The sequence below is a fragment of the Halichoerus grypus genome, chromosome X (assembly GCF_964656455.1).
Source record: "Halichoerus grypus chromosome X, mHalGry1.hap1.1, whole genome shotgun sequence".
Classification (NCBI taxonomy): Eukaryota; Metazoa; Chordata; class Mammalia; order Carnivora; family Phocidae; genus Halichoerus; species Halichoerus grypus.
The window spans coordinates 37,475,528-37,490,231 of record NC_135727.1 but is presented as its reverse complement, the minus strand read 5'-3'; the positions used below and the strand labels follow the sequence as shown (position 1 = coordinate 37,490,231).

At 42.7% G+C, this 14,704-nt stretch overlaps 1 protein-coding gene across 18 annotated transcripts in view; it reads left to right on the top strand.

Annotated features, from left to right (window-relative positions):
• PAK3 (p21 (RAC1) activated kinase 3) overlaps positions 1 to 11,495 on the top strand; it is a 252,951-nt gene extending 241,456 nt beyond the window's left edge. For 14 of the 18 annotated variants that reach the window (XM_078064993.1, XM_078064981.1, XM_078064986.1 and 11 more), the window contains 3 exons: positions 472 to 609; positions 940 to 1,067; positions 4,817 to 11,495. In XM_078064993.1, the coding sequence (XP_077921119.1) occupies positions 472 to 609; positions 940 to 1,038 (237 nt within the window). In that variant the 3' untranslated portion in view covers positions 1,039 to 1,067; positions 4,817 to 11,495. The remainder of the gene's footprint in view (positions 1 to 471; positions 610 to 939; positions 1,068 to 4,816) is intronic. The other 4 variants (XM_078064987.1, XM_078064985.1, XM_078064989.1 and 1 more) reach the window with 1 other exon arrangement.
• Positions 11,496 to 14,704: the final 3,209 nt, after the last annotated feature.

Genomic DNA, 14,704 nt, shown 5'->3' with positions numbered 1-14,704 from the left:
TTCATCCCTGGTCTGCTCACTGACATTCTTCAAACAAGATAAACACTTAGTAAATTACAATCACTTTTGTCACTGCGCCTTCTGGAGTTGTACGCAGGCCAGCATGTTCCCCACGTCTTTACAGTCACAGATGCACAGGCTTAATTTCCTAGGTGGTTAATCACACATTCATTATAAATGGATTTGTACCGCCTTAACTCTCAAAGGACAATCTTATAACTTTATTTCCAAGGTTTTCGGGGTGGGGCCCCTCAATGTCACCTCAGTTGCTGCCAAGAGGAACAATTTCTCAATGTTATAGAAACTTTGAAATATATGTCAGTGTCATTCTCTAAAATGGAATTTTTAAGACCCAGAGTATAAACTGGAAGAAACTGGATTTGTACCCTCTTGCCAACTCACGATCCTAATTTGTATGTGCTGAATGGATTTTTCCGGGTTTTTTTTTTCTTTTTCTTTTTTTTCCTGTAGGCATTATATCTGATAGCCACTAATGGAACCCCAGAGCTCCAGAATCCTGAGAGACTGTCAGCTGTGTTCCGTGACTTTTTAAATCGCTGTCTTGAGATGGATGTGGACAGGCGAGGATCTGCCAAGGAGCTTTTGCAGGTGAAAATAAAATAGGACAATTACAAAGAGAGAGTGATTATATTGAGCTTTTCCATCTCAACGTGTGACAGTAAGAGCTGTGTCAAGAGATGTCTAGTTTGAGTTGGGCTGTACCCATTTGATTTTAGGCCACAGGCACATAAGTATGGGCATGCATCTAAGACAAGATTGATTGGCATGTTGCCCTTCTTCTGAGAAGGTGGCGGTTTAATCTGTAAATCTCTTTTGTTCTTCCTGGAGTCTTATTTTGCGAGGAAAAAGAAAACTGTGAACCTCTGGTGTTGCTGTTTTGTTCTAAACTTTACTTGTGCCCCTGGATGTTGTATGCAGGTGCTCTTGGCCGGAGGTAATTCTCTACATAACTATGCAATTATTTCCATGGCATTTGCTACCCTAATGCTTTACTGGTCAAAGCCCCTTTGCTTGTGATGCCAAATGGCAGGCACCTGCTTGCCTGGGTGAGTACCATCCAGTGGTGAGTGCCTCTGTAACCATTTGTCCTTTTCATGGCTCTCAGGGATTCGTCTATCTGATGATCATGAGTACCAATTGTGTGCCAAATCCTTTACACATATTATCTCATCTAATTCTGAAAACAACTGTATAGGGTAGGTGGGATTATCCCATGTTACAGATGTAGAAATTGAGGCTTACATAGCCATCGGGTGGCAGAACTGGGATTTGAGCCCTGGATTTTCTGACCCTCCCCCGAACAAACACACAAACCAATTTAGAGAAAAAAAAAATATGCTTATATCAATAAAGTAACACATGCCCGGGACGACACATAGATATACTCCAGTGCTGGGGACTTTTCCTCGGGGACATGTATCAAGCCTGTAACATCTAAAAACAGTGACTGCATATTCTCTCTGTGACTTCGAACACTTAATCCAGTTAAACACAAGGTGCAACATTTGGTTATCTAGTGTGTTAACCCCAGACTCAGTCTGTTCCAGGCAAAAAAAGAAATAAAATCATTCCTCTTGCTCCCGAACCCCCTCCAGACAGAGAGCCACACCCGGGTCAAAAATATCCCACCCCGACCCAAATCACACCTGGAATAAACTGATTTCCAGGAATCAAAGAGGCTACACCTTCGCTTTTCTGCTGTGAGCATTTCACAGGCTGTCCCATGGGCTTGAATTTCAAATCTGCAATGGCCCTTCATTGATCCTCTCTTTAAGCCGGCTTCAAATCACAGATGAAAAAAGCTGAACTTTAGAGTGCCTCGCTCCCACATCTCTTCACTCCTCCCACCACCCACAGACACATCCTGATACATGTTCCAAGGAGAAGTGATGAGATGGGTTCTCTTAATGTAACTATACAGTTACATAGATCATTGAGTCAGTTACCTAGTCAGTTCCTTCCCCGACAGTACTTGGATCTGAACCAGGCAGCTAAGTAATGCAAAACTGTATTTTGAGTCTAAATTGAATAGTTTGTTGCCTCTTTTCATTTTACATGTTAGCAGTAAACCTGGGTATCACCCAAAGTCCATCGAACACTGTTCTCTGACTCCAGCCTATCACTGCCCATTTCAGGGGCTAGAAAACAGAGGGATGCATGACATTCACCCCCCTAGAAGGCTTGAGAAAAGACACGGGTCTTGAGTATTTGTGGCATCGAACACTGTTCTCCGACTCCAGCCTATCACTGCCCATTTCAGGGGCTAGAAAACAGAGGGATGCATGACATTCACCCCCCTAGAAGGCTTGAGAAAAGACACGGGTCTTGAGTATTTGTGTGCCTTTCTGTATGGCCTAAGTCAAGTCTCTGTGCATCAACTGATGTTTTTTGAGCAACTTCAATGTGCAGGGCTCACTGCAGTGGGTGATACAAACCTTAGAGGCATGGTTCCTACTCTCCAGAAGTTCACAATGTCCTTGGGTATATGAAAAAAACAACACAAGGCTTTTTAAAGACTCATTCAAACCCAGTGGCTATTCAAACAATAAATGCCATGGTTGATTAGAGAAATACCTGTATGGGTGATGGTGATGAGAAAGTGTCTGCAAACAGGAAAGAGTTCTGCCGAGTCTTGAAGGACAGAGCAGCTTTAACTGGCTGAGGTAAACAAGGGAAGGGATTTCAGGTGGAAGGATTATAGTGTGACCCAAGGCATGGAGGAGGCAAGGTTGAAGGGAACAGAAAATAAAGCGGACAGCTGAAGTAAAGAGGTCCAGTCAGGAGGCTGTAAGAGATACGGCCATAGAGGGCCTTGAACACCAGGCTATAGAACTGGGGGGCTGTAGCCAGTGGGGAAACCCTGAAGATATCTGAGGGACACCTGGCAACAGCTTTGTATAGGAAGGTGAATCTGGTGGAATACAATAAGAATTAGCAATGGGACAAAATGGCGGCAGGAAGATCAAGGAGGACTTACGGCTATAGTTGAGGGTTCAGTTGCTTCGGGCTGAACTAAGGAAGGCAAGAGATAACGGTGGAGGGCATTGAGAAGAAAGGACTCGGTAGGTGATTACATGTAGAACATAAGGGAGAAGAAGACAAAAGCGACTTCAGAATATCAAACCAATGGCAGCATGCAGTAAAAGCAAAAATGATGGAGGATAATACCATGGCTAACATTTCTTAGCCTCTGTGTAGCTTACAAGGAACTGTCACTTACTTACCTCATCTAACCATCATAATAAGCAGAGGAGAGACTTGAACGTAGGTGCTGCGCAGATTCCAAAGCCTCTGCAGCTTACATCACACAGGAGTACCCTGTGCGGGAGACTTTTTAACATACCTTTTTAAATGTTGATTTCAAGGGGACGGAAGGACATTCGGAAGGAGATACCCAGCAGGCAGTTGGAGAGATAGGACCAGACTTCAGGGAAGGGATCAGGTCACACCGTATTGATTTGGGAGTCATCCCCATTAATCTGATGAGAGGTCAAAACCATGAAAGAAAGTGAGCTCTCAGAGGAATTAAGTTAGAAAAAGAACAGGATGAGCGCTGAGTTCTGGGAGGTGGGAGGAGGAAGGGAAAGTGGGGAAGAAGATAGAAGGGGAGGAGTCAGTGAGCGTGCACGGGGAAGGGAACCAAGACTGTGGAATGTCACAGGCCCCCAACAAGGAAAACATTTCAAAAAAAGAAGCGATGTTCATTTGTATTACATACTGCAGAGGGGCCAAAAGAAAAATGGTGGAGGCACAGCTCCGTCCGGGGTTTAGCAGTTGAGAAGCCATTGGCTTCAGGGTCAGGGGCCACCAAAGACACTTTTTCAAGCAGGAGAGCTGCCCCAGATAAATGCATCAGTTTGAGAAAATCAGCAAACGAGACTGTTGAAAACCTAGTGCGATTTTCGCAAGACCCCTACTCCGAGTTTCTGGCTCTACCAGTCAGCTGTCAGAGGATTTCATGACACTGAATGACAAGAACATCGGAAGGCCAAAAGCTGGCACGATTTTTTTTAAATTTTATTTTATTATGTTATGTTAGTCACCATACAATACATCATTGGTTTTTGACGTGGTGATCCACGATCCATGTTTTCGTATTAACACCCAGTGCTCCATGCAGTACGTGCCCTCCTTAATACCCATCACCAGGCTAACCCATCCCCCCACGCCCCTCCCCTCTAGAACCCTCAGTTTGTTTCTAGGAGTCCATAGTCTCTCATGGTTCGTCTCCCCCTCTGATTCCCTCCCTAAACATTTTTCCCTTCCTTCTCCTAATGTCCTCCATGCTATTCCTTATGTTCCACATATGAATGAAACCATATGATAATTGACTTTCTCTGCTTGACTTATTTCACTTAGCATAATCTCCTCCAATCCCATCCATGTTGATATAAAAGTTGGGTATTCATCCTTTCTGATGGCTGAGTAATATTCCATTGTATATATGGACCACATCTTCTTTATCCATTCGTCTGTTGAAGGGCATCTTGGCTCTTTCCACAGTTTGGCTATTGTGGACATTGCTGCTATGAACATTGGGGTGCATATGGCCCTTCTTTTCACTACATCTGTGTCTTTGGGGTAAAGACACGAACAGACACTTCTCCAAAGAAGACATACAAATGGCCAACAGACACATGAAAGCTGGCACTATTTTTAATAAAATCAGGTTTAATTGGATGCTCAAGGTACATTTATTTGAGTGAAAAAAGGGCTGCTTCTTGAGAATGTAAGGTAATACGCTTGTTGGAGGAAAGGATTCCAGTAATTCCTCTTTTTTTTCCCCCTTTTGTAGCATCCATTTTTAAAATTAGCCAAGCCTCTCTCCAGCCTGACTCCTCTGATTATCGCCGCAAAAGAAGCGATTAAGAACAGCAGCCGCTAGGACCGTGAGGCCTACCCTCCACCGTCTCCCTCCTGAGTAAGACTGAACTGAGACGCTGCTGCAGAAAAGATGGAAGAAAAGACAGTCAAATAGGGGTGGGGGCGATCTTTAACTTTCAAATGAATAGAAACTTCTTATAAGCCTTTTTCCTACTCCCTCGGATTATGTAATTTATTTGTAAGCCTGAACCGCAGCCCGAGCAGGGCAGCAATGTCCAAGTGGCCACAAGCGGTCACTTCTACCGTGAAGCGAAAGAGCCAGTAGTGAATCCCCTCATTTTGTGCATTCACTTTGAAGAAAAAAAGGGTTTCTCAAAGATGCACACTCCCTCTTCATAGTGTCGTGTTCGTTTTTAAGTTAGAGAGTAGTCCCTCTTGCATTCGAACCTCCTTCAAAACTCCTTACCCAATGTGATGTTTTTCACTTGCATTGTCATTAGATGTCCAGGAAAAAAAAAAAAAAAGACGTCAAAAAAAATTTTTTTTAAAAAAAAGAAAGCAAAAAACAAAAAGCAAAAACAAAACAAAACAAAAAAAACACAAAAAAACCAAAACAAAACAAAAAAATACCCCAGAGCAAGTACTGTGTGAACATGTGGAAGTCCATGCCCTCATAGAGTTGCAATTTTTTATTCTTCTTCTATAGTGGTGGCTTGGTTTGTGTACCTGTTTTTCTGCATTTGTATTGGAAAAGGTTTCTTTTAAGGCATTTTTCCAAAAGCAGAGAGGAATATGTGTGTTCAGGAAGGGCTTTTAAAAACTGTCTATCCAAATAAAGCTCAAATGGTGAGATCCTGTAACAATTTCACGACGATGCTTAAGAGGTAGTTGATGTATCATTTCTATAAACCAGCTCGTTCATCTTCACGATGCCTGACAAAGGACACACTGAAATTTGTGGCCCTCCTATTGGGTGAGTCCAGGTCCTCAACCTGGGAAACCCCGATAGGAGAAACCATTATTAAACAAAGATGGGACTTTCTCTGAGAGCCAAAAGGAAAGCAAAAGGAGTGTGCAATGCTGAGATCTTTGTTGGACAGAAGGAAACAAAAATCAAGACACCTAATTTAATCCTCTCTTGTGCTTATGGAACACAAGCATTGTCAAATAGGCACATTAGGAGAAAATAGACCCATTAGCCAACATTTGCTTATGATCAGAATCATATGACACATTATAACATTTTGAAAATGTCTTAAAAGACCTGGAGAACAGAGATATTGTAAGTATTCAGCCCTGTCAGTAATGAGAGGTCAGTGAAAACTACATCCCAGTCAACATTTGGCTCTAAGTACTTGTTCCCATTTTCCCTCTGTCTCACCGATTTCTGTTTCAGGATATAGCATAGTCAGACATCGTCTTTTGAGCTTTTGAATTTCAAAAACATGTTCAGAGAGATCTGGAAATTCTCCAGTGAAAAATAATTAGGGTTTGCAATCATATATCCCAAGAAGTAGCAGTCCAACCATGTATCTACTTATTAAAAATTCAACAGTTGGCGCTTCCTGAATCTTCTGAGAGCAGAAAAATATCTAGAGGGTGGCTGCATAGAAAAGGATATGCTTCTCTTTCAAATGTATTGTCAGTTGCATAAATTCTGCAAAGTGGCCTATCTAAGCCTTGGAGAAGCTAACAGTTTGTGCAATAGAAGGCTTCTTGATTTGTAACATACCGAGAATCTGAATAAGAACCTATCTACATTCAGCAAGAGGGAGAAAGAGATCAATGGCCCAGGCCTCTCTTCTTCTCTGCTATGGTACATCTGTCCATCTAACCATCCATCCATTCCTTAAAATGCAAGCACTTTCTTTAGAGAGTTTCTGCTAACCATGTAGTGCACGTGTTTATGTTGAGGAAACGGCGCCGCTGGTGGATTTCCTATTTTCCTATTGTTTTCTTTGACTATAAAGGTTGGGAGGGGCTTGACACCCCCCTCCCCAGAAAACACCCACAGTGAGAGAAAACAACAGATGTGAAAAAGAAAATCAAATGGTAACATTCATTTGAAGCATGCTGTGTTCTACTTTACAAAAAGGTGGTTCGGCCTGAAATTTTTAACGCCACACTGTTCCAATGAGAGAGAGAAAGAGAGAGAGAGGCCTTAATTTTTATTTCATTTAAAGTTAAATATTTTTTTTTTAGTGTTTCATTCATAGTGCCAGGGAATTCAATGAAATAATACCTGGGGTGTGAATAGAATTCAGTACACTAACTCAGCCCTGCCAGTGGAGAGAACCACAGGGCTAGTCAGGAAGTCCTAGTTGCTGATGAGCATCTCTTATATGTCATAAAGGCCTTTTGGGCAGGGAGAGACCTGGAGCAGTGATCCTTCGTATCACTCTAGGCAGAGAAATGGTTGCTCTTTGATGCTTTCAGTTGTGCATATTAACAACGAGGAGCCAGGTACTTCTTCGCCACGCCCCCATTGTACCAAGATTCTGTGGTAATATAGTGCAGTAGGCTTTACTCTTACAAATTTATATCTATGTAAATTTTTCAACGAGAACAGCTTCTAAAGCCCCTGCCCTGTGTTGGAGAGTTATGTATATTTCTAATAAGTATTAGCAAGAAGCTGTTTCTCCTGCCAAAATGATCCTGAAGGATTCACATTGGGTACACTTGAACAACTTGGACTCCAGGTGGTTAATCGTTTATTCCCTTTCTCTGGATTTTTTTTTTTTTTAAGCTCATCTTGACACAGATGAGTCTATCCAGATCTTTAAAGTTGCTAGCACGCCCGGAGATAATGAGGGCACTTTGTGGAATGTTGATTCCAAAATGTCCGGAGATAGGGATAGGGCAGTGGGAAAGTCAGGGAAGGGTGAGAAGCACAGTAGAGATTATTTATTTAAGAAAAAAAGAACATTAATGTAGTGAGGATCCGGTGCGTTGTCATAATCCAATGAAGATTTTTTGGATGACACAATCCCCCCAAATCAGTCACCATGTTGGGTAATGACTTCGTTCTTGCTGATCTCGTCTATGTGTCATTGTAAATATTCGTGTGTCCATGTTCCGTTTTGGCTACTGGATGGCCAAGTCATGTAAGAAGATTTAACTCAAGTATTTATTCTTTAATTGTGTTACTCAGATTTCTTCAGGCTTGTGAATTGCACCCCCGATGTTGAGTTTAACCACCTGATCCCCCACATCTATTCCTCCCCTGTGAAGCACATTCCATTGCTAAAAGAAAAAGAAATATGAAATTGCTTCCTGTCGTCTGTATAACTGTTTTGATAGTTTGAGATGTTTGTCTATAAAGGATATTTCTCAGCTCAAAGATCGTGTAAATAACTATATTCCCTTGCACATTGGGTTGTTTATTTCTAACGAGGCTGCCAGTTCTCAGAGAGAGTCTATCAGATCACTTTCAAATAACATAAACAGGGATTACAGCTTTGTAAAACTAAGTGTGCGTAACGGACAAAGACTGGGAACACAGGTCGTTGAAATCAGTTGTGTTAGGGTGGTGGGATTATGCACAAACAATTTCATTCCTTTTAAAATTTTCTTTGGTATTGTTATCATATTGCTTTATAATAAATAAACAGCAGAAAGGGGACTATGGAAACATAGAGAAGATGCCAGCAGCAGGTGTCGTCTGGCCAGAGCCCAGAGCATGCGGGGCACAGATATTTGCTAGTTACAGTTATTCCGTAGGCTTCGTATTTGCCTGGGTGCTGAGGTTGGCACACGCTCGGGTATGGCACGTGCTTTCTTAGGGGACTGTTATCTCTAAGTGGAAGCTAGGGAGACGTCGCTATTCGAGCTCCAGGCACATCCTTCTGCTTTAAAAGTGGCCGCCCTGTGCTTGGGCATGGCAGAGAGGTTTCTGTTTTGGTTACCGTAGATTGGGTGGGGTGACATTTGATTCGCCCCCTTGAAAACATCTGGTTCGGGTATCACCTCTCTGGCTCCTGTTAGCAGATTTTCGGGTTAAATTTTGGAGGCATAGAAGGATGAATCCCCCGGCTCCCACCGTGTCCTTGTCTGACCGGATGTTGTATCATTCAGGCAGGATTCTCCTGCTAGTGACCAGGGGGCAAGTCCCTTTGATCTCAATAGAAGTTATGACTTGCAATTAAAAGCTGACTGTGAAAACATAAAGACAAATATTTAGAGCTGCCTTTGCCTGTTGGTCTTCAGCTCCGGTTAGCTTGGGCTGGAGATGGCCTCCGTGTGCTTTCTGTACCGCCTGATTTATAGGTTGTAGGCAGTAACTACTGTCATTTTTAAAGAGCAAAAGGGAGACCGTCCACCAAAAGAGAGGAATTTTTCTCTTAACTCACTGAAGAAATTGTAGGTGACCTTGTTATAAGGTAGCAGTCTCAGATGTTACTCAGTTTCCCCAAGAGCAGACCTTATACCTGGAGAACCCACTTTTCATTGGCCATCCTCAACATAAAAATACTTCCAGGAGTTCTGCTCCCCACCATCCCCAGTCGAATCTCATGGTCCTTTTCTGAGCTACTTGCAGTTAATATTCCCAGTTAAACACAGGCATGGCCAGTGATGCAAAGCTTCTCCCAGTCTCTGAGCAAGAGGACTGAAACTCAGCATTTGTAAATCGATGGTCTAATAGGCCTGGGATTTCAAGTGAACTTAACACGCAATTCTGAACATATATTTGCATGTGGCTTGGGAGGGAAAGAAATGGTACCTTGGAAGGAATGGAAATATTTTTCCTAAGAAAGAGTTTTTCATAAAAGATTTGGTTCCAATATAATCTTTTCTGTTGGTTAGCTTTGATTGTTTCACTCCTTTCCTGATCCCATGCTCCTTTAGTGACCAAATGAATATCACCCAACTCCTCATGCATTGGGAATGTCTGTTTGATATTAAACAATATCTCACCAAATCTGCAAACGTGGGAATGGAACTAGCGCCTCCGTGCGCACACTTCCGTGTGCGAGTATATACAACATTACAAGCCGCATTTCCTGCCACAAAACACAGTCAAACTTGCAGGATAAACTGATAGAAGCTGGTTAGTGCCATCAGTCTCCTTCGGCAGCTGCCATCGGGTGAATGCTACCAGCGGTAAGGGAGATACCGTGTTCACCTGGTTTAGTACCTAACGGGTCAACAGCAATTATAAAGAAGCAAGCAGACATAGTGGAAGGAGTACTTAGCCTAGGAGTAAGGAGACGTGGATTCTAATATAGGCTCTGTTGCTCACTTAGTGTGTAGCCTTGGGCAAGTCACTTAACCTTTTCACGGCTGTTCCTTCATCTGTAATATAAGGGTATCAGACTAGACGACCTCCGAGGTCTTTCCAAAAGTTCTATCATTCTGCGGTACCGTAGGTTGCCTTGCAGACCTAGCCTGCTACAGTGATGGATGGCAAATATCACATGCTTAAGCCTGGGTTTCTTATGTTGCCACTAAACAATAGAAATATGTAAGATGATGGGGGAAAAAAACCTCAAGTGAATGAACATAACACTAGGGAGTGTTGATAAAACTTGTGGCAGCCTTCCCAATCCTCACAGTTGTTTTGTTTTGTTGTTGTTTTAATGTCCTTTTCCTGTAGTGTGTTCCCAGTTTTTAGTGTGTTTCCCATATGCTCTGTATGTAAAGTCTGGTTTTCATTAAGCTGTGGCCAGTATTTGCTACTAGAACAGAAATACACTGTCACACTTGCTAGAACAGAACTACGTTTGGGCCTCTCCTTTCCTATGAAGCGATGCTGGGCTTTGTAGACTTTACTTTGTAAATGGCACAAGACGGCAGAACCATGCATGTCAACGGCTGGGACTATTAAAAGCGGACGTAAGCACTTGTAGGTTGCAGAGAAAGAAATGACAAAGTAAGTACATGCTATTAGCATTGAGGAGTGTTGACAAATCCACTTGTTGGGAACCAAAGATAGCATTTCTGATGACAGCTCCCACAGTTGACCAGCCAGTTGTCGGAGGATACTGCTGGAGAGAGGGTGCACCGGAAGTCAGTTAGTCCCAATGCCCTGCCTGTTAGCAGAGTGCCAACCAGCCCTGAGTGCGAAATTCAAGTTCAGTGTGTGTGCTTGTGTGTGGCGTGCTTTATGGACCCGCATCTACTATATTCATTAGTGATGATAAGACCTTTCACAGAATCCTATAACCATTCGTGGGTTGAGTTTTAAATCTCAGGACATCAGCCAGGAGGATTCAGATCACAGGTGGCTGATGGGATTATACTCATGATATCCAGACAAAACAAGTTGAGGAGGATCTATATTTTCATTTTTTATCAGAATTGTATCTCATTTGGTTGTGCATTACTTTTGTTCAAATGTGTTACCTGTAAACCCATGTGTAGTGAAATTCTTCTGTAACTTTGGATTAAAGGTATTTATGGTCTTTTTGTTTGTTTGATTTTTTTCGGTAAGTTATTTCTTTCGTAGACCTGCTGATGGTGTGGTTCTATCCTTCTGACCTCAGCTTCTGATTTTTTTTAGGGACTTTTGTTTCCAATATCGTTATTTTAAATTGTGGTTGAAGCAATAGAAAATTGAAATATGGATTGTGCATGACTGTGTCTTGAGTGTAAAAATATTGCAGTTTGAAACTTGGACCTAAAGTATTGCAAATAAAAATGACAAACATCAACGAGCTGGTGCTTCTCTCTTCTGTCACCTTCCTGGCCCCCCCTTGGCATTGGCCATTTTACCTAGCTCACGGGGAAATGCCCTGCCTTCGTGAGCCATGCAGGAAATGTCCTGCAGATTCTGCCACTAAGTAATTCAGACCCAGGGGCTCCATCGGGTGTCCCATGGAATAGCTCAGAGTCATGGTTTTTACTTGGAATCTCACTTGTAAGTTCTCCATGTTCTCCCAAGTGGCCCACCTTGGAGTGAAAAGGAAATTGGCAGTTTGGCTCCATTATATGTGCACTTTAATGTTTTAACTAGAGTACTCTGGTCTTATTTCCAAAGGATATACATTCCCACAAAGCAAGAAGTAACAGACTCTGTTACCATTGGGCAGGGGGGAGATGGGTAAAGGGTGCACAGGATCTCTCTATATTAGTTCTTACAACTGCATGTGGCTCTTCAATGATCTTGATAAAATTTCCAGTGAGAAAAGCAACAGACTACGTGATACCTCCATCGTGACATTTCAGGGGTCATGGCAAGGAGATAGGACGCAGGCTGGATATGGTACCCTAACCCACTTCCACCACCAACTACCAATCACCTTGGTATCAAGAAGTTCCTCCCTAATTTAATTCCACTTTGGGTAGTAGGACTGCCCACTCTCTTTCCAGGCGCTTCTGAGGTCTCACTGGGGAAGCAGGGAACTCAACTGTCATTGCTTAGGAGTTCTTCCCCATGGGCGTCGGTTGGCTCATCAGCCTACAGTGTCACCTGAGAATAAAATTTTTAACAAGAAACAACTTTTACTTTCACAGAGGTAAAACTGAATTGCTGTGCTTTAAAATACAGGAGGGTAGGGGCGCCTGGGTGGCTCAGTCGTTAAGCGTCTGCCTTCGGCTCAGGTTATGATCCCAGAGTCCTGGGATCGAGTCCCACATCGGGCTCCCTGCTCGGTGGGAAGCCTGCTTCTCCCTCTCCCACTCCCCCTGCTTGTGTTCCTGCTCTCGCTGTCTCTGTCAAATAAATAAATAAAATCTTTAAAAAAAATAAAATAAATAAAATAAAATAAAATACAGGAGGGTAATGTCATGTTCTTACCATCTATACTACAGAATAAGGCTCTTGACATTGTGTCCTGAAACCCTGCAAAAGGGCGCAAATGATTAGCCCCACTGTGATTTCCACATTTTCTTTCTAAACTTTTTGAGCAGACATTAGCAAATGGTAGTGAAAATCCCATTCATATTTAAGTGGTTGTGTGACATAATTCAAAAAACCTTTTAATCACTTAAAATGATACAGTTACTCCCCTAGCATTCAAGTAGAGAGCGGGGATTACCGAACTATTGCCCTTCGGGAAGATTTTTATCCCCAGTGTTATTGGTCCATTACTGCCTTCAGCAATGATTCTTTTCTGATGGTGTGTTGGGTTTGGTAAACTTTTTTTTTTTTTTTACCTGAAGCAGAAGTGCATGTGTCATAATATTTCTTTCATAGGACCTGACTGCGGAAAAGACGATCTTGTCCAATCTTGTTCATTTGTAATTTAGAGTCTTCTAACTCTCTTGGATAAATACTATCTGGCTCCCATATGTTACCATCACTCTTACCGACACCAACCCATCGAACATCAAAATGATATAAATACAGCATAGTGTGCGGGCCCATATTGCCAAATCCTGAACGATAAAAGGTTTGGTCCTCCACATTGGAAGACAGTCTCAAGAGGTTCATGCAAGAAGCTACACTCATGAATTTTTCAATTCCATGGAAAATGCCTCTCCAGTGGCAGAGTTATATGGATTCCACTTAGACTGATGTGTTTACCAATGACACAGGCATGTGGATCAATATCAGTTAGCCTACAGTTCCAGGATAAATATCTGTAATCTAGAACATTCCCCTTTATTTAGTGTTCATAGGAGTAGCAAAGGCATCAATTCCAGGATCAATGAAACCCTTTTAATTTAGCTCCATGATACACTCCTGTGATCTTTCCTAACTCATTATCTGGATAGGTTTGGGGTTATTAACACCTACCCTAGGCCCTTCATCAAATGGCATCTCAATGATAGCACTTTATAGTTATTAAAGGAGCCCAAGCCTTGATGTCATCTGCACTAATATCTATACTATGCGGGGCACAATGTCGTTGTGATGGGCCTCTGCACTCTCTGTGACCTTCCAGAAATCATTGTTCTCCTGATGGTAAAGGTGAGCCTCGGCACATGGTCACAGGCTTAATGATTTGTTAAGATGCCATGGACCCATTTCAGTTTTCTGCACTTTCTCAGATCCTCAGGTTTACCACCAACTTTTCCTTCACCATTTTGGCATCACTTCTGCCCCGCCCCCACCACCACGTTGTGCTGAATAGTTTCCAGTCATGTGGTCCCTCATCAACCATGGTACCTGGTTGGTACCTCGTCAACCTCATGGTACTTGGTTATACCTGGGCCAGCTGCAGGAGCCAGGCCAAGTACAAGTTTGGCTCTTTAGCCTCTAAGGGTATTTACTTTGCCTGCCAGTGTATGGACAGTGGCTTTCCCTTTAATTACCTATTGGCTGGAGTATACACTGTGGCCCACTGTGATAGGTTTACCCCATTTTTCTCCCTGTCCATAGATAGGGCAATCGTTTGGGGCTCACCAGCGCCGCCCCCATTCCTCAACATCACTCAGCACCCCTTCATGCAGCTCCTGTCATCACCCTCTAACATTGCATTGGTGCTGGTTCCATTCAAGTTTGCTGCAAAATGACTTGGGGTGGGAGGACCAAGCTGTGTGTTTCTAATGGTTTCCATTGCAATCTAGCTACATATTATATCAGCTTTCTAAATCTTCAGACCTCCTACTTCCTCCCCCCCATAGAAGAAGTCTCTGGACAGCGGGTTTTCCCACCAAAAATAAAATAATGAGAGTAAAATCATCATTCCTAGTAGAATTATAGCCCTGTACCCAAAATGCTCCATCTTGGCTCCCACCACCTCTTTTGCTCTTGCCTCAGCAAGACTCAATCATGTGCTATCAATTTACTTGAATCTCTTAAATGATGGATCCCCCTTAGGCTCATATGGGATTAAGAGTTTAGGTTTCAGAGCCAGAACTACATTTCACTTCTCTCTAAGCATTAAGTTCAATTATAAAAAGAGGACAAAAATAGGGGCGCTTTGGAGGCTAAGTCAATTAGGCATCCGACTCTTGATTTTGGCTCAGGTCATGA